Raw genomic sequence first — 25345 nt, forward strand, 5'->3', positions numbered from 1 at the left:
GAGGGAAGAAGAACTGTATCTCCAAAGGGGCATGGTGTGCTGGGTATTAATGCACGCACTCACCCTCCTGCCACATTCACAGAAATCCAGTGGGATTTTCAGTCCATACTGGCCAGGGAGAGATAAGCTTAGGAGGCAGAAAAGCAACAGGCGCTACGAGACAGAAATACAAACAGCCTCAGACCAAAAGAGCAGCCTCAGCTCTACTTGTTCCTCTTTTCTGTTTCATTCACAACAATTTGTTCCTCATTTCCAGTTCAGAGCAGGGCCTCAGCCTTCAGCATCAGCAGTGTCCAGAGAGGCTGGAGCCCCTCAGAAACCCTGTGTCCTCAGCCCGGCACGAAGCCAGGAGCTGGCTCTAGGAGACGGGTGACGATCCTCAGGGCAAAAGGGAGGGACTCATTCACCTCCCTCTGAAACCGCGTACTGGCCACGTCTACAGGCGGTGTGAACACTAACTGAGCCACGCTTGGCATTTTCAGTAAGTTCATGAGCTCAGTTGCCCCAGTAAGGATGTCCTCAAGGTCCTCCTTGCAGTAAGCAGAGGTGACACCAGGGCTCTGCACAAATGTCCTCAACTTGGACAGCAACATGGACGCTCTGCAGGAGAGAAGAACATGGACATCAGTTGGCAGGACCCTAAGAGCCAGCAAGGCTCCCACTTCAGCCTGTGTACTTTCTGTGTTGTTGGTGAACACCAGATGCCACCCACCCCCTCCTGCTGATGCACAGAACGTCAGTCAGCAGATGAAACCCACTTCCCTGAAATGTGCTCCTCCATGGCTTGCTTCCTCCAGCCTGTTTCAGTTTCAGGTTCCATCATTTGCCATGTTTGATTATTTAACACCAGCAAACATCTGTGTTTGGACCCATGAGATCTGCACGTTTCAGCCCTTTGCCCTTCCCTGCCATCCCTCCTCACCTGGGGATCAGGTCCTGGCTGCGAGCTGCCAGCTTGGCCAGGGTGGCCATAAGGACACTGATGGCGCGGGGTGCGTAGGTGGGCGTGCTGGCCAGCAGTTGGATCCGGGTGATTTCCAACAGTGTGGCCTCTAGAGTCTCAAAGAATCGGTTGATCTGCTCCACAGTGCAGCGCTTGTCATAGGACACAGACATGTACTCTCCAATAGCCCAGACCTGAAGCAAAGGCAGATGAGCTCAGGGTAAACAGAAGGAAAGGGGATGGACTATTTTTTAGGGAATGACAAATCAGATTAACTGATGCAAGGACAGAGGAGAGGAGGAAAGGGAAGGTGACAAACAGGTTGCACTGCAGTTGGAGCAACGTGTGCAGAAGCAGGCAGGCCCTGCTTACCATGTGGGTGAAGATGGGCTCCTTGTTCTGGATGTTGTTGACTGTTCCTGTGAACTCCAGAATCTCCTTGGACACTTCCAGGATGAGTGCAGGGTGCAGCTTGCAGAGCATCACCAGCTGAGAGCTCAGCACCCTGGAAGAGAGAGATGGGCAGAGTTCAGAGCAGGTGCAAGGTGGTCATGACAAAACCAAGAAGGTACTGGCAGCACCCAGCCACTGGCACAGTGGCCATACACTTGTGATGCTTCCAGAAGGGCTGAAGGTGCAGCTCCCATTTTGCACCCTCCAAAAATGCTCACCTGTACACCTCATCTCTAAACGCTGGGATCTCATAGAGCTGGTCACTCCTCTGCAGCAGCAGCACCACCAGCTGGTTTATCAGCTGTTCATCTGCAAACTGAGAAACAAGCCCGTGCTTCAGCAACACCAGGGACTTCCAGCAGCCAAAACTCAAACTAACCAGCCAGGTGAGATGGCTGGCACAGAAACAGGCTGACCGAGCAGGCAGCAGTGCACAGAGCAGGTATCAGGTGCTCATTTTGCTCTCACCCACAGCTGGCTGAGAGCAGTGTGCAGCCTGACACTCCACCATGGAGCTTTTCTGCTTCTTCCAATTTAGCAGCCAGCTCAGTGCTGGTTCATGCCAGTATTAGGCCACCCCACCCTTCCCTCACACACCTCTCTGTTGAAGATGCAGCGTCTTAAAACTTTTGCTTCTATGACTGTTCTTCACATAACAGGAGACCCCTGCGGCATGACTGGGAGCCAAACTCCCCCAGGAGAGCCTACCTCTGCCACCACCCCGAAAAAGAGCTCCAGTAGGACAGGGACAGTCTCTGCACACTGCACGACCCTTGGGCTGCTGGCCAGGGATCCCAGCAGCTGCCGAAGCAGAATCAGCCTGTGGGCAACAGAAAAGTTACTGTGGAAGGCTTGTTCCCTGGCTGCCCTTCCCTATCCCCCAAAAGTGTTTGGCAGAGCTACCACAAGGGAGATCAAAACCACCTCACCCCAGCTGAGAGTGGCTGTGCCTTTCCCAGTAACCCCAGTGCTGCCTCCCACTGCTGGATGGCTGAATCAAACCCTTAGGGCAGTTTCCTCCAGCAGCCTCCTACCTTTCCGGGGCATCCTCGGGAACAGAGTTGGTGCGGAGAAGATACTGGAACACGCTCTTGTAGAGAGGATGGTGAAAAGCTTCCAGACAAGTGGCTGGTGTCACAGCTGGGTTGCAGGCAGCCCTCTCGGAGGTAGGAAAAGCAGCTGACCTAACAAGAGACACACACAGAATGTCCTGTGTGATGGGCATGGGCCAGGGCATAGCTGGAATCCTGAACAACGGAGCCCCGTTCTACTGAAACAGGGACAGCAGGTTGGTCTAACTCAGACCCTCTGGAAGGCAGAGAACCAGGGTGATAGTAATTACAAGCTCAGACCCCCTGGGCTCAGGTAATAGTTGCAGAATTGCTTCTGTATCATTCCAGGGAAAGGGGAAAATGGAGCTCTGTATCCCTCAGTGACTGAAACCCACCAATATCTTGCCTCTAAGGTGACTCCCTTTTCTGAGAACTCCAGAAAGAGCTGTTAATGCCAGGGAAGACAAGGAAGAGCAGAGGTACAGCAGGAAGCGCCAGTCCCTGTCCTGCTCCATCCTTCTGGGGACTCATGGTTCCTAATGGCCTCAGGAAGAAACTTCTGCATGCCTCCAGGAGAACAAGGCCAGAAAACAGGGGTAAGGGCAGGGAGGGAAGACCAGGTAGCCCACACTGCGCTGAGGTGGCAGACACTCCAGCATGTGGCAACAGTTTGGAGCTGGATATGGAGAAGGGAAGGACAACAGCTCCCTGAGGCCCAAAGAGAGTCTGGTACTAAAGTACAAGAGCTGGTCACCTTCTCTTCCCATGCACAGCACATCACTAAGAAAACCTGGGCAGCTTTGTGTTAACCAGACTGTAGCAGATTGTAGCACAATCTTGCTCTGTGACAGCAGCAGCCAGAGGGCAGCTGAGGCTCAGAGAAGCGTGTATTAGGCTATGGTCAATGTCAAGACCCTGATTAGCAAGTGAGAGGAAGAACAGGGAGTGTTACCTCAGCTGGATGTCCAGAGCTGCAGTTAAACAGGGTAGGTCGAGCAGCAAATGGAAGATCTCAATGGCTGTGCCTGCATCCAGCAGAAATGGGAGAAGGTCCACAAACTCAGAGATCAGGGGTGGGCTGTTCCACGCCAGGAACTGCAAGGAACAAGCACAAAGTGCTGCACTACCCCTGCTACTCTGCCACACACCCAGACAACTGTCACACTGTGACTGAAAGGGACAGGGAAGGGAAAGTCACTTCTGAAAAACAAAACCAGACAAGTCTGAGGGTTAGTTCAAAACCTGGGATGCTGCTGGAAGCTCAACACAGGCAGCTGGGAGCTCGTTCAGTGGCTGGAAAGCTGCAACTTGTTAAAAGTTTTCCAGAAACAAAGCGCTGTGTTCACTGCGCTTCCCAAACCACTGGCAGTAACACTAATGCAGACTCTTCTCTAGCAGCAGTGCTAATCACACACAGAACCCTCTTCCCTCTTCAAATACCTGCTTTTCTAACAGTCTTTCTTGCCGATGCTCTCCCTAGTGCTGCCATGGAGGGACACAGAGGGCTCTAGGGTGCACGGGAAGGCAAACACAAGGTTCTGGGGCTCAGAAAGGAACGTGCAGCAGGCTCCGTCCTCTGCTGCTCCAGCAAGCTGTACCTTGAAGAGATTTGGGAAGCTCTGCCTGAATATGCCAGAAGTCTCAGTGAAGAGCCGCCTGTTTTCTTTGCAGAACTGGACAAATTCGAAGGCCAGGGATGGGTTGTGGAAGAGCTGAGCTGGGATATCAGTGAATAAGTGTTTGTAGATTGCTTCAGAGTCCACAGTTGCTGTTTTGCCTGGAAGAACACAGCACACAGCTGAGCACAGCCCACCCCGCAGCCCTGCTAACACAGGCTCCAGGGGCTAAGCTAAATTTGGGTTATGTTTTTCTAAAGAGCACAGGACAGCCCAGCTCTTGGGTCTCCTGGAGTGGGATCAGCCATCCCAGAGTACAGCCAAGGCTGAATTACCAGCTCCGGCAGTGAGCAGACTGCCAGGACAAAAGGCTGTGCTGAGAGAGTATGCAAGACAAGATCATGGAGAAGGAGGCAAGAGCTGATGACTTACTGTGGTTCAGGAAGAACTGGGCAATGGGCAGCAATGCCCTGGCATAAGCGGCATCCCCACAGATTCTGCTGTGTAGGATTTTCAGGAAGGAGACTGTGCGGTACACGTAGGAGCAGTCCTGTTTGCAGATGATGTCCATGATCGTCACTGCCTCATTGAGACACTGCAGGAGAGCAGAGAGCCAGATCAGAGTTGGGGACGCCGCAACTCCCAGAGCTTCAGCTCCACCTCTGTGTACTTACAGCTTTCTGCAGATCTCCATCATCCTTCTTCAGGGGTCCTGCCACAGAAGGAAGTCCAAGTTAAACTCTGAGTCCAAACAGGAACATTAGGCTGTTAGTTTGAGCACTAACCCAGATTTTAGGACAGGTGGGAACACAATGATCCTGATTTCAGGCTAATGAGAACCAAGTTCCACAGTTCCCCCCCTGAAAATCAAGGGTAGGAGCTAGAACATGGCCATTGCCTCCAAATCCCTCCCAATACCCCAGCTCAGGGCTGGCCAATGATTTGCACCAGTAGCTGCAACTGGTCCCATGTCTAGAGCCTGACTGCACTCTAGAGACTGAGATCCCAGTCCAAAGCCGCAGTGAACCAGAAACATGTTCAAGACCACCATCAAGAGTGCTCCAAGGAGGGTTTGTGGTAACACTTACGCCTGTTGCTCTGCTCAATAAGCCGCTGGCAGTACTCGAAGGCTTTCTCCCGCAGATAGTCCTTTGAGGGAAGCAGGCGATTAGACGTGGAGGTAGTAGAGACAACGGACGTAACAGACTTGTCCATTCCCGAATCATCTCCTACAGAATAAAGGTTACCACATATCAGCTCATGTCATGGGCAGCGTAATCCAGGTGCACTGCGAAGAAAAGGAGGCTGGGGAAGAAGGGAGTGTTACAAGAACACTAAGGAGTTGCTGCTTCCTACCACCAGGCCTTTTTTCTCAGGGACCCACTGAATGAATAATTTGTCATGGAAAGGTCGATAAGAATCACTCAGGAGGTTGTGTGAAATTTCTTCCCAAAGTTCCCTTGTTCCTAGTCCAAGAGCTCTGAACTCTTGCCCATATTCCTGCCACCTAATCATCTCAGAGCACACACTCCTCTTGGGGGTGAAGTCCTTCAGTTTGTACCTGAATTAGGGGTCTTCAACCCTTTTCCCCCGTAGCAGAGCAGCCATTTTCGCAGCATGGAGAAGGCTTGAACATTGAGCCACTGGTCCTGTGTGTGGTACTGACCCACTGAGAGCACTGTGAAGAAGTCTGTGGCAATGGCACCATCCACCTCTGTGACAGGGCCAGGCTGGGAGAAAACATGCAGCAGGTCAGATCCCCAGGGAGAGGCTAAGTGAGAAGGCAAGAAAAACTCCACTCAGCCTGTGAAGACAAGCAGCCCTCGTTCATACGTACTATGGAGCCTGCAGGGAGACAGTTATCCAGAGCGAGAAAAGACAACTGTGTTGGATTCTTTTGCCCAGCTGAAATACCCCAAATGTTTCCCTTCCCTCTCATCTGTAATCAGCTTTTACTTTGAGGTCCAAAAGACTCTCCCCTCAACACTACTTCATGGATCAGAGTTCTGGCTCTAGAGCAGAACTTCTATGTCTTGGAGCTATAAATACCCCTGCTTTGGTCTCCTACATGTCTTGGCCATTTACCCCACCAAAAGTGCCAAAGAACAGCAGCCCTTTTAGGTCACAATTTCCCAAAAGAACCTGATTTTGTGAACCCAAAATGGCAGGTAACTGATTAACAAATGCCCCTGTGAGATGATCATGGCAACTCAGCACTCACCTGTCTGGTCCTGGGATAGGAGAAGAAGCCTCCAGAGGGTTGAGCGACTCCTTGCTGAATACTCGCGTACCTCAGCCAGTCGGCCATCTTTCTACTGACGACATTGGTCTGTTCTGTACAAGGGAAGTCACAGGCTCATTGCTAGATCAGGCACAGAAACAATCTCTGGGGTGATGGTTTCAAACTAAAGGAGGGGAGATTCAGGATAGTCGGGAGGAAGAAATTACTTACACTGAGGGTGGTGAGAGCCTGGCCCAGGTTGCTCAGAGAGGTGGTGGATCCCCCATCCCTGGAGACATCCCAGGCCAGGCTGGACGGGGCTCTGAGCAACCTGAGCTGGTGAAGATGTCCCTGCTCATGGCAGGGGTGGCACTGGGGGAGCTGGGAAGGTTCCTTCAACCCAAACTATTCTATGATTCTCTGCAACACGGCCCTGCTGCCCCTCAGCTGCTGTGCTTTTCCTCCAGCCTAGATCACTGTCTCTCTGATCCAGCAGTCAGCAAATGGTTTCCCCAAGGCGGATGCCCTGTACTCCTCCTCATACCACTTCAAAGTCCAGGATCGCTCACACTCATTTCAGAGCTCCCTGTCCTTTTCTCATTCTTAGTCACTGGGTCAGTCTCATTATTGTTTTGCCTCTTTCCTCAGACAAAAAGCCAGGGAGCGCATGCTAGGACCAAGGACTTCTGGTACCAGCTCAGTCCAGAGCTCCTTGTTCCTTTGTCTCCATCCACAGCTGTTGTTAGGAAGAAGGTGCAAAAACACTGTCATATCTATTCAGGCAGTGACTGGCTTCAGCTCGACAGACATAAATCCCTCACAGGGAACAGGCAGAAACCAAGGCAGGTAACCCTGCCTGCACAGCGAGCCTGTACACCCTGGCCCAGCGTCCTCCACAGAACTCACGCAGACTGCACGACAAACCTTGCAGGAAACTCACAGAAACAGACTCTTGCTCACAACACAGCTCCTCCCCATTTTAAGCCTGGAATGCTCTCCTAAGTTTTACTCACTGCTGCCCATACAGTTCTGCCTCTCTCATGAAGCGATTTCACACTCCTGCTGCAAGAGGAGACCTTAGCTAAGGCAAATGTTACCGTGATACAAATCCACACAGAATGGAGACTCTGGCCTCCAAAAGGGGCCAAAGCATCTGAAGGCCCAGTCCCATTTTTGAGTGGTGGAATGCTCTCTCATCCAATAAGTTCACGTTGTTTTTAACAACAGCTTCCAAGTCCTGCTCTAAGCCAAAGCCTTCAGAGAACCTTCTGATCACTAAACAGATCACAGCCAGATGGTAACCTCAGGCCTTCCTATATATTTACCTTCAGTTAGTGATTCCGGTGAAAGACTGATGACATTTGAGAGGACAGGAAGAAGGTACCGAGCACTCTGACCCTCAGGCAGTCTTCTTTCAAGCACTTTCACAATACGCTGCCCCACAGCAGGCAGTTCAGCCTTCTTATTTCCCTTAAAAATAAAGCAGAGGTAAAGCTAGGAAGATAATCTACTAATGCTAGAGGCCAATACCATACAAACTATTCCATCAGGCATAACACCAATGTAAAGCATAAAAAGCCTCACAGCACAGGCTATTTTACCACATCTTACAGAGATTTTCTGCAATGTGAATTCAGAGATGCCAGGAGGGGAAGAGTAAACATAACTCAAAACATAAATTAAACATTAAAAAGTTGCCATTTTTTCCTACACAGTGCAAAATAATTAAGTTCCTTAAGTGAGCATGGAAATGCTGCTTTTTCCTAGATACTTTCAATTGATTTTCACTTCCTTGAGCTCAGCAAACAGAGAACAATCAGAAAGCAAATCCATCTTGACAGGGGAAGATTTCTGACTTGACACGTCACTTACCTGAGCCAAAAGGACAGAGGATACCAGGCTCAAGAGCTTTGTATCTTGAGTCTCATCACAGGAGAGGATCAGGTCATTGCAAGGCGACATCTCTCTCAGGATGGCAGCACATAACATCTGAATCTGCTCAGGGCTCTTGGATGAACAGAGCACTTTCTGCAACAGTTCCACAAACGTGCCATCTAGCCTGCAAGAGTCACAGTAAAGCATCACTGCAAGGCAAGGAAAGATGCAGAGATTTATTTGCTGCATATTCTTTATCTTGGGATGATCTCCCTTGACGGTGACCCTGACTAACACCATCTTATCATTTCCACTTCTGAAGTTTGTTCCTTAGCGCAGCTTGAAAGCGTGTTCAGTGACGCAAACGCTCGTGACCCTCAGTGCCAAAGGAGGTAGGCACCTTCTGCTGAGCAATGGGGAGAAAAAGCAAAGAGGGGCTTTACATTTGTGTCATAGAATGGTTTGAGTTGGAAGGGACCTTAAAGATCATCTCATTCCACCCCCCTGCCATGGGCAGGGAGATTTTCCACCAGACCAGGTTGTTCCAAGCCCCATCCAACCTGATCCTGAACACTCCCAGGGATGGGGCATCCACAGCTGCTCTGGGCTGCCTGTGCCAGGACCTCACCACCCTCACAGGGAAGAATTTCATCCTTATTTCTCATCGAAATCTCCCCTCTTTCATTTTAAAGCCATCACCCCTTGTCCTATCGAGCCCAGTGTTTCAAAACACTGGTTTTTTTTAAAAGTACTAAACCCCTCGCCCCCTCTGTTTGTCAAGAAAGCAACACTTCTCTCGTTTCGAACACCAGAGGGACACCGGGACACTCACCCGCGGGGGTACCTGCTGGCGGCCAGGGTGAGGTGCAGCCTCTGCAGCCCGCTCACCGCCTCGGGGCTCCGCTCCGGGCCCTGCAGGGCGGCGGCGACGCGGGCGGCGAACCTGCGCAGCTCCTCGGCCCGGACCTCCCTGCGGGGACAGCGGGTTAATCCTTGGTTCTCCTCGGGAGCCCCGGGGCTGCAGTCACCACCCCCTCAGTGCCCAAGCCCCCCGGTACCTCGCCTGCTTGAGGAAACTCTCGGCCGCCGCCGTGAACATGCCAGACGCTCCACGACTCGCCCCTTTCCGCCTCGGTGCGCGGCCAAAGCGGCCCCCCGGGGGCGGGCGGTCCGGCACGGGCGGCTCCGGGGGAACGCGGCTGCTGCTGCACGAAGGTTCCGGCTGGGGCTGGTTGTGGTGGAACTGGGCCGGGTCCCGCCCGCGGGGAAGAGGGAAGAAGTGGAAATGGCAAAAATCTCCCTTATGGCTTATTTCGAGATGCTGCTATTGTTCTCCACCTCAGGACTCCGAGGTGAAGCTTGGCATGAAGGAGAACAGCTCTGGGGACTCAGACATCATGGCAAGACTTCGGGTTTTTAAGAGCGTGACGATAAAAAAAATGCCATATTAGTCTTTCCTGCAATCTGTTCAAAAAAATGATGCTTTCCAAAAAGGGCAAGAGGTGTTAAAAACAGTTGCTCAGTCTTCAGAGCTTCTAAAAGGTTAAAAAGGCATTAATTAACATCTCCTCATGAGAAATGTCCTTTCTGACTGCTCATAAGCCCGAAGCTCTCGCTGCCGCACTGAGCATCACCCAACGGGGAGGAAAAGGTGTCACGGGATGAGGCTCGGCACTTTGCCCTTTGGTGTTTCTCTGCCCAAAAAAAGGGTTCTGGCTGCCTATCTTTGCTATACTGCGTACAATTTAATTATTTCTTTTTAAACATCAGTTAGTGAAATACAGCTAATTTACATCAACTGGGTTTTTAGAAGACAGTCCTATTCAATTTTGAGGCTCAGAATCACTTTGTTAAGTGAAAATAAACCCTGAACTTAAGTTGTAGCTCTGCCAGGAGGAAAACCCTAACTGTAAGGCAGCTGGATAAAGAACTATTTTCTGACCTCATATGCTTAAATGAAACAGTTATAATTTACAGTAAAATACACTCAATTTATCTTTCAATGTTTCACTTCATGACAAAACAAAAGCTAGAACTGGAAGAATAGTTTAAAATCCCCAAGGGAAGCATGATGCATATCAAACACACACACGTACAGATGTTCACTCTGAATTCACATCTGCCCAAATAACCGACAAGGGATCAAACCCAGGGTATCTGTGAACTCTGAAACAGCGCAAGGTGTCCAGACATTTACCTCCCTCCTACAGCGTTTAATGGAAATAATAAAAGGAGAAAAATAAAAGCCCTAAACCACTCTGTTCGCTCACATTGTGAGCAGGGTAGATTCTGCAACAACCCCCATGACAGGATAAAAATGGATAAAAAGTATTATTAAATAAATTAATATTAATAATTAATAGTTACACATATTTAGTAATAGTTACTATTAATATCTATTAATAATAGTAGTATTATTAATAATTCTATCCCGCTGGAATGGTAAAAATCTGTCTCTCAAAAGCAGCCAAGCAATTGCAGGGTATTTTCTCTTTCATATATAATTTTATTTCTGGTTATAGAAACAAATGCTAAGAGGAGAAGCAACATTCCCCAACCACATACATCAAATTAAGGTAACAGAACAGTTAAAATAAATGAAAAAAAAAAATAGTAGAAATTTAAAACTTTGTTATAGCTTTAAAATATTAACGTTCTTGATACATTAGAAATCGCATTCAGACCTCAAATCACTTTAAAAAAAATGTATGGCTCCATATTAAAAAAACAAAACAAAACAAAAAAAACAACACAAAACCACTGTATGTCATTGGATGTGGAAATGCAAGTCCTGCTCCTCGGACGCTTGGATTTGCCGTCCCCTCCGGCGAGCTCCAGCCCAGGAAGCAAAGCAGCGCTGCACCGCGGGCAGGTGGAGAAGATGAGCTTCACATCCACTGCCCCAGACGGAGCGTTTTCCCTCTTGGGATCCACATCTGCTTTTTGGAAAGCACTGATCACGAAAACAAGTCACAAAGAATACAAAATACTTTTGATGTCAGCTGTAAAAGAACCACAAAAACCGAGAACATCTGGCTGGAGGTGCCTTGTACAGGCAACGCCAGGAACTGAAATGCAAGCATGGCTTTAGTTCCCCCATCCATCCCCATTTAAATTAAGTGCCAAATTTAGGTGAAAGGGGTAAAGCTCCCCCAGATCTCTGTAGAAAAAACACTTTGTCGAGCCACTGAGGTATTCCAGGTCCTCATCTCACCGCGGCCTTCCCCTAAGGACCCAGCAGGGATGCAAACGGGCAGAACAGGGGGAGCCTCAGATTTTTTTATATATATATATATATATATATTTAAAGCAATATTCAGAGTTGGATCTGAATTTCCAGCTTTATCATCCATTGCTCATATACAGCTCCTGATTTATCCCTAACCACCTTTTAACAGTCCTTTGGCTAACAGTCCTTTAGATAGCTACAGAATCTTAAAATGCTCTTTTTGGCTCCGCGGAGTTCGGCTGCCAGGCTGGACTAGGCCAGTCTCACCGCAGCACAAACCCACAACAATATACAGCGTCCTAAGATTTGTGGATTTTAAAGCCATTCTGTTTTCCATGTCAGTATATTTGAATGAGATTTTTGCTTTTACATTCTCTGCTTTCTTTTCCATTAAAACAAAAAGATCTTACAAACGACAACACTCGGGTTCCTTCCCTCCACTTCGAGTCCATTTGGGTGAGAAGGAAGAAAAAGGAAAGTGAGTTTAGGTTTACAGCCATTCATTTGCTACAGAGCCAACCTGCCTACATAGCAGCCTGCCCACCCCAAAGAGCGGCACATACACCAGCAGAACGTGAGGATGTTCTGCACCAGGCTTTTAGCAGCAAAGCAGTGAAAGAGAAGGAAAACTCAGTTCTTTTGCTCCATTTAAATCTCATTTTTCTTCCATGAACAGACATTTCCCCTCAACATTGCCCTTAGCTTTAAGGAAGGCTGTTTCAGACTGATTTAGGTGAAACTGAGGTGGGGTAGGACGAGGACGGAAAGGTCTAGATCGCGGCAAAGGTGCATCACCCAGCTTGGCAGCAGACGTGAAGAAATAACTAAATACTATGGGAAGGCTGGTTTTCACAATGGCTGTTTTCTGCTGAGGATGAAACCTCTTTTCTTCCACTGCTCCTATTCTGGTTACGCTTCTTACCACCAATCCTCTCCTCCCTTCAGTATCAAAGCCCAACCACCGGACAGTGAGCGGAAAGCGCGGTGAAGCATCCACCCAGGTCCTACAGAGAAAGGAATTCCTATCCTGAAAGAGCAGTGAGGGTTAGGAAGCCAAGTATCACCTGCTTTTAAGATTCATTCTCAAAAGGCCCAAGTGGGTCAAAACACACCCTTCTGTGAATTCAGTGATCCTTGTGGAGTTGAACCATGACTGAAATGTGGCTGATTTGGTAAAATCGACTCCTGGTGAATGGGAACATCAGAAAAAATGCGCTTGCTTGTAAGGGGGTATACACACCTCACACCCCATGAAGACATAGAAGTATCTCAAAAGGAGAATAATCCCACTACAGAGGGAAATTAACTATTTCATATTGCCCCTGTGTTAGCTCAGCCACCTGACAGACAGACAGGGAGGAATTCCTCAACCTCACTGCATCCTCATGGGCTCTCCATTAATTTCCTCTGTTAGAAATAAGGTCCTATTACTTACAGACCAGAACTCCCTGATACCGCATCTAGAGATAACTTGAGCCAAGAAAGGTTTCCAGCTTTCATTAGTGCCATTTGGGGGATTTTTCTTGCCTGAAAAGCAGCACGGGCCAGGGTTGCGGAAAGCATGACGAAGACAGAAGCAAAGAAAGTACCAAGTCACCTCTTCTGCTCTGTGAGAGGAAGGAAAACAATCATCAAAGTAAAGCTGCTTCTACCAGTCGCCCGTATTTGTTAAAAATACAGGTACATCGCTCTTTAGAATCAGTGCCTGGTGCAGGAATTTACCAACATACTGTATAAAAGTCTGTGTAAAGTACCTTTTAAGAGAAAGAAATAGTCATGGACCATTTATATATCTATATTTACACACACACTCACACACACATTAATAAATATAAATTTTATGTTTACACAGATCTAATTTAATATTCTCTGAAAAAAAATATTTAAAGGGTTTTTCTTCCTTAGCTGCCACTCATGAATTGTCAATTGTTTCTTCTGCCTTGAGAGCGAAGGGGTAGACTTGGTACAACTACCCCCAGGCTCCGAATCTTAAAGTGACATGTAAGGAGAGGACCAGCCATACATTCCGAAGGGTTTTAATTCAGTGTTGGTAAATTGAAAAGGTATCAAAAGAATTTTCTGAACATATAAATAGAAAGGTTAAAAGTCGATTAAAAATTTGGAATTTAAATATAGTGCTCCAAGAAAACAGAGTATTTTTCAAAATGTCTTGCTCAGGGCAAAACAGAACGCTCACTGTGGTTATTACTGCCCTGTGAAAGACAACCTAAGAGAGAAAGCCCACCATCACAGCTAGGCATTTTCCACTCATTATTACAGATGCATATATCCACACCTACATGCACAAACACACCTGCTGTCCTGCAAATAACCCACCTAGCAGAGAGAGAGAGTTTGCTGAGCTATTATAACTAAGCACAGCCAAACAGCCGTCAGGCGGCCGCAGGGAGAGGTTGGTCCAGCCTAAGTCACAGCTACGGTTTGGTCAGGTCCAGATCGAAATGCAAGGCGGCATCACTTCCCACTCCCATCAGTTCCAGCAACCCAGATGACCTTGTAGTGTAACTGCTTTCTGCAGCACAGCTGGCTCCACTGTCAGCTACACTTCCTGACAGTAGTGTTTGCTATAGTAGTAGTAGCAGCTTTGGCATAATTTTTCACCCAGAAGGAAACAAGAAGTTACACGACTGACCAATCTGTTGGATAACTGCAACCTAACACACAGATTCTCACCAGATGCAGACCTTCAAGCAATGGCATTCAATTAGGAGTTGGATTAAAGAACCCCGGAGCTGATGGAAATAACTACGAATCGAGGGGAAAAGCTGCGATGGGGAGCAGAAACAGGAGCTGCCCAAGAGACTGGCTGGCAGCATTTGCAAACTCAAAAGCTCAGTGTGCAGAAAAGGCAAAATGATGAAGCTAGTCATGGTCCTTTGGAGGTTCATTTCTAATGCCCAACTTAACTAGCAGCAGGACTTCAAAACCTGAAAGATTTTGCATCAAGGAGGAAATGCAAGCTAAGCTCCATATTGGATCAAAAGTATCATTTGAGAATGTAAAGCACAGGTATTTTTAAAGTGATCAGGATCCTTCAGCAGTGCCTCCTGTTCAAAAAGCTACAAGCCCAATCTGGCACCCTTCCTGGGAAGAGAGGGATGAGACTGTTGCATATGTACAAATGCAATCCAGAGTGTTTCTGGTTCCCTTTGTGCCTCTTGGTTCTCACACTGTACGCAGAGCAGCCAAGGGTGAGCCAGCCGTGCATCTCGCAGCAAAGAAGATCAAACAAATACTGGGCTGTACTTGCAAAAGGTCATAGGAAAGCGATTCTTCTTCCACTCCATCGTTAGCCTCTATCTAGAGCACTGTCTCTGGTTTTGGGCTCCTCACTATAAGACAGACATAGAGCTTCTGCAGCAATTCCACCCGATATCCTGAGTGCTTGAACACATGATGTACAAGAAGAGATCAAGACAATCAGGTTGGTTCAGCCTTCAGGAAAAAAAAAGGCAAAGGGGGAAAAAACTCTTAGTGGTATCTTCAACTACGTGTTTGGAAGATGCAGAGGAGGCAGAGCGAGGCTCTTCTCAGAGGTGTGACGTGACACAACAAAAGGCAATGAACACGTGCAGCTGTGTGGGAAATGCTTCTCAGATATGTGAGAAAAGTTGTCATCTGTGGGTGGTCAGAGTGGAACAGGGACCAGAGTCTTGTGGAGCCTCCGCCTTTGGAGACACTAAAAACTCAGCTGGGCAAGGACATGGCAACATGATCCGTCTGTACCTGCTCGGAGGAAGAGGTTGTAGCAGAGGCCTCCAGAAGCCTGGGTTCTTTCAACCCAATTTATTCTACATCTCTACACAGCTACAACTGGCTAATGGCAGAGACAACAAACTGACAGATGTGATCTTCCCTAATACTGCAGTTTTATGTGATCTACGTTTATCAGTGATAAACTACGATTTATAAGTCATAGTTTAAACCTGAGAAACAAAGATGAAACAACCAACCAGCTGGAATTTAATCCTTTGATACAATCAGCTTGAAGATGCAGCTTTTCATCCTCTATAGAAAGATATAGAACTACTGCTAAATTAAATCTTTGTCACCCAAGATCCCCAAACTTCAGTTTCTCCTTTCACCCTACGTTTTGACATTCATCTATATGTTAGTGCACATCAGAGCAACACCAGATATCTCACTGGGAAACCTCCTTGCTAACACAGATGAAAGGTTCAATTCAACATCCCCAGTGGTCAGTGCAAGGTGTTCCACACCACACGGTATGAAAGCTCAGGTCAGATGCTCTCTCTTGCTTAGATACAAGTCCCTCACCTTCTGTGCTTCAAGTTTTATTTTACTGTTGGCATTTCCCTACTGAAAAAGGGGGAAAAAATGTGGAAGTTAACTCTGAATGACAGTTCTAAGTCAGTACACAAGACAGATGCCTAAAATACACAAAACCAAGCTTCCTCCCCTCCCAAATCTGACACTAGACCATGACACTGATTGCAGAAGCACCGTAAAGGCTTCAGCTGTTACTTAACTATTTCTTTCCTCTTCCAAAGCTTTAATGTGTCTCTGAAAACACTTTGCTGAATACGCTGTGCCCAACAGTAGCATGCCTCCGACACAGCATGAAAATTAAATACAGGGTGACCAAATTGACCTTTCTCAATCTGTTCTGGAGCCCCAAGTATCCCACTGGTATCGTCGTCCTCGAGTCCTTGGGTAAAACTTAATGCAAGATGCTGTTCCTGTCAGTGGATAAAAATGACTGGATATGCTACAGGGGACACCGTTAATGGTTTGGGGGAGGGAGGAATACGGGAAAAAAAGGAGTTGAAAAGAATATATGAGCTAATCACGAACTTTAATTCTGTGCTCAGCACCGTGTTGTGTTATCACTAAATCAGATTAAATAGATCTCACTGTAAAAAGCTTCCTATCACAAGAGCCAAGGTCAAGACAAAACAATAATTAAGGAATTCCAGCGGAAAACACAACAAGAACAACTGCATTCAGCTTTTGCAAACTGAGGCAACAAAAGTTGCTATAAACTGACCACTATCAAAGTCAAATTAGTTTTTTGTCATTGCCTAAGATAGAGAGCAGGGAAAAGAAAAATCAACAGTGAACTCACAGATAAGAAGTCAGTTTTAAAGTTTTCCCAGGTCTAACTTCTATCAGGTTAAATACGAAACATGGTTAGACTCTCATTACACAGACAGCAGAAGATGCAGTGAAGCCCCCTATTCCTCTCCCCCTCAAACCTCCCTCAGTTAATAAAACTGTGGATGAGATGCAACTTTTTAGACAAAAACAAGTTAGGCGATCCATTTAAAAATAATCCAAGTACTGCATGTAACCAGTAATGTTTTCTTCCTAGTTGAAGGCTTAATTCTACTATCACATTAATTTTCATTCCTCTGCAGTGCTCAAAACAAAGTCCGGGGAGTCAGGACTGATATGGAAAAAGAGCGATAGCGTCTTCCAGACGGAGCAGCGTGTTGCAAGAATTCATCTGGAAGCCTGAAACAAGATGTCCCCACCTCATGTGTTCCAGATAAGGACTACATTCTTCCACAGCTCTCTACAGGATTTAGTAAGAAGTTATTCTGCCTAGTATCAGGCAATGATATAGGCAATGTATAGGCAAACCTATTAAAAATATATTGTCAAGTGGAACGGCTGCTTCCCCCAGCAGCAGGGGGATGCAGCAGACTCATAAAGCAAAAATCCTCCGATAGGATGAGCTGCGAAGCTCCAGACACCTCAAGCAGAATGGGTGAACAGATCACAGATATTTGCACATCCCTCAACCAGCAGGTACTATGAGCCACGAAAGGAAGAGTGAGAATGTATTATTCAGTTCTAAATACTAAAGAGGCAGATCTATACATGCAACCTGAGGACAGACTTTCAAGAGGTATCGATAAAGCAGCAGCTGGTGTATGAAAACACCGCGATTCAGATGCTGTCACTCTATGGTGCCGGACCAGTCTACAGAAGTTTAGGGCCTAGTTATTTAGACTTCCTAAGAGAAAAAGCAGCCGTAAAGAAAAATCCACAAAACTTTAGCAGCTTCATGTTGGTTGCTCATCTTGCGCTGACTCACCCGACGTACTGGAAACCCAAAGATTCCTCTGCTCCAGGAAAGCTCCCGGCCTCAGGGCTCTATCTAAACCAGCACTCACCCAACCATAATGATGCATCACAAACTATGCTGCACTCTCACTCGTGCGTTCTTCCTTGAAGCCCATTTTATTGAATTCTGGCTCTGAAAAGGCTACAGAAAGCGGAGCTAATCCGGGTGCTCTTCAACCTTCCTAGCAGGAAAAGTGACAGCAGGAGGTCGGCCTGCTTCAATTTGTGGTTTGTGACAATCCTCCTTCACAAAATCTTTTCAAAATACTAAAATCCAACCTAATAACTTGTCACTAAAGGCACACACCTCGACGATGAAAGCCTAGCTGTAGATAAATGAACTGTCTCGAACACTTCGTGTGCCTCTCACTGCAGAGTCTAACTGCGAATCATGAGACCAAGGAATTCTTCTCTCAGAAATATCTCTCGTGAAACAATTGGCTTGAGAATAAAACACGGCTGAGTTTTATTCAAGAGGTGAGACTTGGTTGTTGAATAGGGTTTGGCAAAGAGAAAGGAAATCTAGAAGGGAAGAAGTGATGCCAGCTGTTACCTTGCGGATTTCCTCCCTCCCTCCAAATTCCAGCAGATGTTGAACTGTTGTGCCTGACCCCTAAACCCCACAGACGTAACGACAGCATCATTCACTGCACATCGGGGAAGTCTTTTTACAACGTATTTATGCAGTGGGCTTGCCTCTCTGCTCTGCAAAAGCATTGTCAAACTGTACAACAGTAACCTGACAATAAATCAGTAGAGGTTGGGGGATAACCTACCAGAGACATATTCCATTCCTGCTAAATCTCTTTTGCCGTTACCGAAGCCATAATGTTTTCTAAATTAAAAGCTCTCTGCTGTGCTGCCAGAAGATGTTAGCCAAGGGGATCGCAAACAGGCATAAAACCAAAAGGGTTAGCTGGAGGCTACATGGGTTGATTTATTTTTGCCAGTCACAAGGTGTCACACACAGCCACCGCTCCGTGTGGCTGAAGTGACTCAAATCCACTTCCCTCATAAGATGTACTTGTAGTACATGAAGAGCCTGGAATTTAGTTGGAATAAAAGCCTCCTCCTACTGGCCAACCCCAGTGGTCCCCAAGGGAGAAGAGATGGGAGAGGGAGCTGGGCAATGAAAGGAAACCTCCACATTCCTTTTGGAAAACCTGTTTAAGACCCCCAGTGACTTTTGCCACATGGAAAATAAAGCTTCTCTTTTGCCTCGGTCTCTCCACACATACAGAATTTGTATTCAACACCGTATGAACTCGGCTGCCTCTCACCCCAGCTCTCAGGAGCTGTGCTGTGAGCCACAGCGCAGGGTCGGTGACAACGCCCACCCAGCCCTGGCCTCCTGACCACCATCCATCTAGTCGAGGACCCCAGTCCCAACGGGAGGCAACGGCAGATCGTTCTAGTGCAGAAGACCAACCAATATTTTCTTGAGTTGACAAGAGACAGTGGCAATGTCTTCACCTACAGTGCTATTTTGAACAAAACCTGTGGCTCCAGCACAGGATGCAATCAACTGAACGTGCACAGAACCTTTTGGAGACACCCTTCCCCATGTCATCCTCAGATACTTCGGCTGTTGTCCAGAGTAAGTGATGAATAATTGTAAGAAAACATTGAAGGTACAACACCCTTTGTTTTTAATATCTTTACAGGAACCAAATTAATACAGTTCCTCTGTCATCTTATTCTCCCTCAGAGGGAATGGAGAGAAATTGCATCTGGAAATCCAGGTGGTTGAGCCCTGTAACTCTTCCTCCTGAATTCCCACATAAATAAACATTCGTTCATATCCAGAATTTTTCTGTTTCTTTTCTTTTTTTTTTTTAATCATTTGCCTTTTTCTTTAAGCTTGGTACCATGTTTCTTTAATGCTGTTTTTGTGAGATACTGCACCCATCTTTCAGCATTTGATTGCTTTAGGTGGCCTTTTTAAAATGGTCCTATGGTTCAAAGCTCTGAGAAGTACAGTATTAAGGCATAGAAAAGGAGGAGTTTTCTTTCCAGGGAGCAGATTGTATTTGTGTTACATTCCTTTAGATGCTGAACTGCAAATCCCATCCCCTTGGAGCCAAAAGGGGAAAGGACAGTTAAAAAAATATCCCAGCAGTCATACAATCAGTTGTCTGTATGTTTTTTGAATTTTATAAAAAAAAAAAGGAAAATGTATCCCATAGGTAAAGACAGAACAGAGTTCCAGGTATGGGTTCTTGGGAGGGGGTTTCCATTCTTTTTGGCACCTTGTGATTCTAACAGCTGTTGACCTCCCAGTTAAAAATCTGACTTTAAAAAGGGCTCGTTATTCGCTATATTTTGAACTGTTACAGTTGTGGTTTGTTTTCTTTGAAAGCTGCTTTAGGGGCTGCTGCCATCCCATGCCCACCCCGCATCACTCCAGCTCCTCCCACCGGTTCTTCATTCACTGGTGGCCTGTCCTTGTGGCACCGTAGATGTGATGACTCCAGTTTGGGCTGGGACTGCTCCGCTGGACTCTTCTATCCGGGGTCTTTTGACTTCGGGTTCGCTGGAAGAGGCGGCTGCTGGCTCTTCGGTCCCGGTCTCACACACCCGGCTGACTACGACAGGAGTGGACGAGCTGGCCTGGGCTGCAAGAAGCTGCAATGGATTTGTAAGAGCTGGGAAAAGGAGGAGAGAAAGAAGGAGAATTAATGTGATGAAGTATCACGAGCGTTTGCTATTCCAGAAAACAAAACATGGTCAAATGCAACAGCTGGCACATATTCAAGTGCTGTTTTCAAGCCCATTTTGTAAGGCTTGCTAGCCTTGTCTCTCTCCTCTCAATTTCAGCCTTGTGCAAGTTTACCAAACTGGTAATAACTCCTTTCACAGAAGAACCATTTTCTTCCTACCCATTGTCAAACAAGGCATTGCCAGCTTAGTGTTCATCTCCGGATGTTAAAATTACAGCAGACCTCCTCTTTGAGAGGTAATTCTCTGGCCACCTCCAACCGGAACTTCTTGCAAGCAGCAACATCTGTGTACTGTGCCTTCAGTTTAGGGAGCTCTCTTTAGCCCTGCCTGCACAGTAAGAACAGCCAGGCTGTTGGGAAACCAGATTACAATCCAAATATTGAGTGTACTGACATGTCATTTTTAAAAAGGGGCAGGGGAAAAAAGCTTACCCCAGACAACCAAATGCATCCCATCAGAACTTGGATCAGAATGTAGGAATTTCTGGCTCCCAATCTTGTATTCTAGTACTGACAAAAGCTCTCTCCCTCCCATTAATAAAAGTGGTGAGATAAAAGACAATTTAAGTAGCAACCCTCCGTAAAAATGTCTACAATTCCTAGTTCCAGACAGAGAATGTGCTTACACACTGGCTTTGGCACACAACACTGCCTGGAAAATAAAACACATTCAGTTTTTGGACTCTGCATCAATCGGAGAGGCAGCCAAAGGGGACTCAGGAGACAGGACATCCTCTGCCCTCCAGACTGATTTGCAAGGGATGGAATGACAGAACATTAGTGGTGTGTTCACTGCTAAACGCATCAAAAAAGAAGCCTTAGGATAAATAAACAAAGAAAACAGAACAAAGGCCCTCAAAGCCCAGCAACTTCCACCAAGGCATGGGAAGGAGCCTGTAGAGTATCAAAAGGATAAAGAAATAAAATAGGGCAAGGACAAGGGCAGTCGCCAGTTACAGCTCCGAGACCTAGAGAACCCCAACCATGCAGCTGAACAGAAGTTAACTTTGTTCAGTCAAGAGACTCAGACTTTGTTTTGTGAACAGAAAATTCACTACCACTTACAAAAAACCCCAGATGCAACTGGAATATTTTCCAGTTCGATTAGAGAGCTAGAAAAACTTTGGTGAGATTAGAACACCTCAACATAAAAACGTTAGATAAAAAACTGATCCTACATTAGACAAACACTGCTGCTGGGTAGCAGCAACTCCACCTATCTGATCTATTTAATATTTGAATATTCCACTTGCATAAAAACCTTATCACTATCAAGATTCTTGCAATTCAGGTGACACTGTACATAGACGTGGTAAAAAATTTTGTAGAAAATTCCTGCTTTGCTTCATGAAAGCCAACAAAATCCTACCAGTGCCCTTCATTTCCAAGTCCCTGTAAGCAGCAGTCTGGGCCAGCAGAGGTGCTTAGCATCTCATTGAAAAGGGCAGTAAGAAACCTGCATTTTCCATCCCCAGTCATCATCCTTAACTGGACAAAACCAGCAGTGATGACCAAGCAACAAGAGGAGGCTGCCAAGATGGAGCTAGTATGGGATTTTAGAAATCAGGCTTGACAAACGATTAGAACACATCATGTATATGAAACATCCTGCATTCATTCACCTGATGAAATAGATCTTATTTCTCTCAGGCTCTAAAACCTTAAGACGGGAAAGTATGTTATTTTCTTAATCCTCTGTGGAGTCATATTTTAGAAGATGTAAAGAGCACCATGGAAATTTTATTATTTGGCACGCCGAAAGCAAAGGCTGTTTGTCAGAAGAAAACAAATGAAAACAGGCTCTGCACAAGAATCTCTAACGCTTTCAACAAGTAAACCTCAAAAAGTAGAGAGTGTAAGTAGTAATAAATGCATAGCCAAGGACAGAGGAAAGACACTGGACTTTTCAGAGGCAACAGTAGGTAGCAATACTATTCCAGTGGAGCACAGGTGGACAGGACATCTAACACTGACATTTACAGCTACAGAAGTTGAAGAACTGACAACTTCGGAATCAGAAACAGGGAATAACTTGTATAGCTAAGAAGAGAAAACCCTTACAGCTCTACAATCTAACTGCTGAGTTCAGAGAGTGATCAAGCACCAGAGAGGGATGGAAACGGAGCGTACCGTAAGCACTGCCGGTGATGCTGTTGGTGGGGACAGCGTGTTTCCCGTTCTGAGTGATTGCCCGCACGGGGAGCTGGTGCTGCCCAATGGTCACCGGAGCTGCCTGCTGCAGGATGGTGACTGTCTGTCCTGGAACACCCTGCGCCATTTGACTGGCGACTGTCTGAATGACACGGCTGGCTGTAGGTATCGTGGCGAACGCGATTGTTGGCTTTTCATCCATGCCTGCTTAAGAGTAGAACAGACAACAACCGTTTACCATCATTAGGAGCAGACTTTGTTCTCATTAATGACATGTCCTACAAGGTTTACAGAGTGAGAACAGAAATCACAGCTTCTCAAGCTGAGGCAGCTTAATCACAAAAGTAATATATTTGGGCTCCAAGGAGCTGTGAATATTCCTAGAGGCCTAATACTGTGCAAAGTGCCTGCAACTCTTTAGGCAGGATCAGACACACTTTCTGCAGGCTGATTCATACAGTGGAGTCAGTTCTTAAAAGGTAATGGTTTAGTGGTTCACTCATCCCACTCATTAGGGGAAAAACACTGCAGTCAGGGATGTGAGAATAGGGAAGATCAGTCTCTCTGAAATGCTTATTTTGAAGCACATCAGAAGGTACAGGATGAATACTGGAAAACACTAAAATATTCTCTATTGCACGCACACTTTATCAGTACTAAGAACATTTTTCTTACAGCACAAATCACTCAGGAAAAAAAAAAATTATAAACTTGACTCTTTGTCCTAAAAAAGCCCATCTTCTTCATTGGCACACTCTAGCTGTGATATGGACAGCAGGCACTGCAAATCTCATAGCTTACTTTCTAATTACAGGCAAATTGGCCTGACTCTCAATACCACACAGCAGGAGAAGACATTAGCATCTTAAACAATGCCTGAAGCCAAAAGTCTGCAACAGCTTGCTGTCAGGCCCGCACGTAGGTTGATTTAAAAGGAGGTCCTCCCACAATTGCAAGCTTCTGCCAGCTATGGAAGTACGGGAAGAAACAATGAGGGAGGAACAAAAATTAAAAAGAGGGCTGAGCTCCTCAATAGAAATAGGTGGCTGAGGGCTCTCAAACAGTAATCTCACTTCCCAGGATAAATAAGGGTCAATTAAGCAGGTTGGTAACAGCTACAGGACAGTCTTCCACTGGACACACAGGAGAGGAGAGTCATGCTCCTCTTTCAGGAGCTCTTTGGGTCTCAAAGCAGAGAAGGAAGGCAGGAAAAATAACCTCATTAGTCCCGTAGGAAGAAAAGAGTTCTCCCATTTTAACATTAAAAAAAAAAGTAGCGAGACATAAACACTGAGGCCTTGCAGAGGCAGGTTGATGGGAAGAGGGGAGTGAAAGGCAGGGAAAACTGGGACGTGATGAAGGAAAAATGGAGCAACCAGGAAAAACAAAGGGAAGGTAGAGACTAGGAAAGGGTATGAGTGGGAATAAGAGAGGGACAAGGAATAAGAGAGGGACAAGTAGGGAAAGAATATATGACAGCAAGAACTAGTCAATGAAAGAAGGGAGCAGGTGACAAGACAGGCAGCTGCAACTGTTGGTGTTCCAGGAACATGTATGGGATTCTGACAGGAATTTCTAGAGAATGCAAGTGAAACTCAAGCAAGATAACCAGTGCTGAACTAAAAATGCCAGTGGTCCTGCTGCTGCAGTAGGAGAAGGTCTTTGTGATATTCTTCTTTCCCTTAGAGAAGCACCACTGCCCCACTGCCCATATAAAAGCGACCAGAGCAACTAGTCACACACCCATTGTGTAGCACTAAGCCCTTCTGAAACGGTGAGCAGCCAAGATGGTGTCAAGATCACAGCAAGAAAACATTTAACTCACTAAATCCTCCAAGGCTGGAATTTCCAGCTTAGGGAAAAAAAAAAAAAGAGGCCTTTGTTGTAACTGGTTTTGGAAGATGTTTTAATGGAGCCCTGCCTGCACTTCCAGAAGCACACGCTTTTCTCTAGGAACCCAGGCCTGTGGGAGAGAAGGGCTCAATCATTCATTTACAAGACCATCCTGAAGCAGAGTTTCAGCATTTCCCAGGCCAACTCTTTAGGCTAGAAGCAGCACACACTTCTGCAGCACACCCAGCTGACCACTACACAGGTGTAATATTGATATTTGGGATAATATAAATATTTAAAGCACTGCATGTTTTCTAAGTCTCCAAAGTCTGTTGGATTTGCTCCCCACAGGAGGCAAGCGAACACAGTTGTCCTGCTCTCTGGTGGAGTCATCAAACAGACGAACTCTTACTTGGCTGAAGTTTTACCTGGGGAAGCATCTCCTATTGAGGCCTAAGCACGCAGTGATTGAAACAGTATTTGACCACCCACTCCCAAGCTTATTACAGGAATGAAATGCTACCTCGATGGTCACCAGCTAAGTCCAACACTGCTCCTGCAGCTTCGTGAGCTCCCCCTGCTGTGCCCTGATTTGTGAGGATGTATCCGTTCGCAGAGTTTGCAGAGGAGGTCACAACTCGGACCATTGTAACAGTGGGAGCTTGTTGAACGACGTGAATTGCATGACACGAAGGCTGTTGGGAAGTCACTATCGATGCTGGCATGTACGCGACTGGTTTTGCCACCAGTGTAGATGGTCGGGGAGGAACAGCCATAATCACTGGCTGGGCACTGACTGGAGATCCTAAGCAGAAGAGAGAAGCATACATTAATAGGAGAGGTAAAAAGACCTCCTTTCATTTCACCTATGCACTTCTAGTTGACCATACTCAGTCCTTTAGCACTGGCAGGAGTGGTGGTACAGAGCAAAAAAATAAGGCTTCAAAACTACCACCTTCAATCTTCTCTTTCCTACCTTACAAAAATGTTTCTTGCCACCTGAGCACATTCCTGTGAACAAAACCCACAATAAGCACAAAAAAACCCCCCTGAAGCTTTGCTTAATGAGCTTTGTGTTCCAATTTCACCAGGAACACCCCATACATTGGTCCAGTTCTAGCACAGCTGCCACGCAGATCCT

At 46.5% G+C, this 25345-nt stretch overlaps 2 protein-coding genes across 4 annotated transcripts in view; both read right to left on the minus strand.

Annotated features, from left to right (window-relative positions):
* Window positions 1–178: 178 nt before the first annotated feature.
* AP5Z1 (adaptor related protein complex 5 subunit zeta 1) lies at window positions 179–9312 on the minus strand. 2 transcript variants are annotated; one of them, XM_065850735.2, is made up of 17 exons: window positions 9219–9312; window positions 8993–9130; window positions 8158–8344; window positions 7611–7755; window positions 6286–6398; window positions 5626–5794; window positions 5153–5293; window positions 4739–4776; window positions 4497–4659; window positions 4047–4225; window positions 3401–3543; window positions 2431–2580; window positions 2105–2216; window positions 1615–1712; window positions 1316–1448; window positions 923–1137; window positions 179–600 (listed from the first exon to the last, which is right to left on the minus strand). In XM_065850735.2, the coding sequence occupies exons 1-17, from the start codon at window positions 9257–9259 to the stop codon at window positions 330–332; spliced, it is 2436 nt and encodes an 811-aa protein (XP_065706807.2). In that variant the 5' UTR covers window positions 9260–9312; the 3' UTR covers window positions 179–329. The 2 variants fall into 2 exon arrangements, with proteins under 2 accessions (XP_065706807.2, XP_065706808.2); XM_065850736.2 differs by lacking the exon at window positions 9219–9312 and having other exon boundaries at window positions 8158–8369; window positions 8993–9075.
* Window positions 9313–19125: 9813 nt separating this feature from the next.
* The window catches only part of FOXK1 (forkhead box K1), a 48466-nt gene continuing 42246 nt past the window's right edge, over window positions 19126–25345 (minus strand). Inside the window, exons 7-9 of one of the 2 annotated variants that reach the window (XM_065850413.2) lie at window positions 24728–25009; window positions 22351–22575; window positions 19126–20145 (exon numbers count right to left, since the gene is read on the minus strand). In XM_065850413.2, the coding sequence (XP_065706485.2) occupies window positions 19925–20145; window positions 22351–22575; window positions 24728–25009 (728 nt within the window). In that variant the 3' untranslated portion in view covers window positions 19126–19924. Of the gene's footprint in view, window positions 20146–22350; window positions 22579–24727; window positions 25010–25345 lie in introns of both variants that reach the window. The other variant, XM_065850411.2, reaches the window with a different exon arrangement.

This window comes from Patagioenas fasciata, chromosome 15, assembly GCF_037038585.1.
Source record: "Patagioenas fasciata isolate bPatFas1 chromosome 15, bPatFas1.hap1, whole genome shotgun sequence".
In the NCBI taxonomy this organism is placed as follows: domain Eukaryota; kingdom Metazoa; phylum Chordata; class Aves; order Columbiformes; family Columbidae; genus Patagioenas; species Patagioenas fasciata.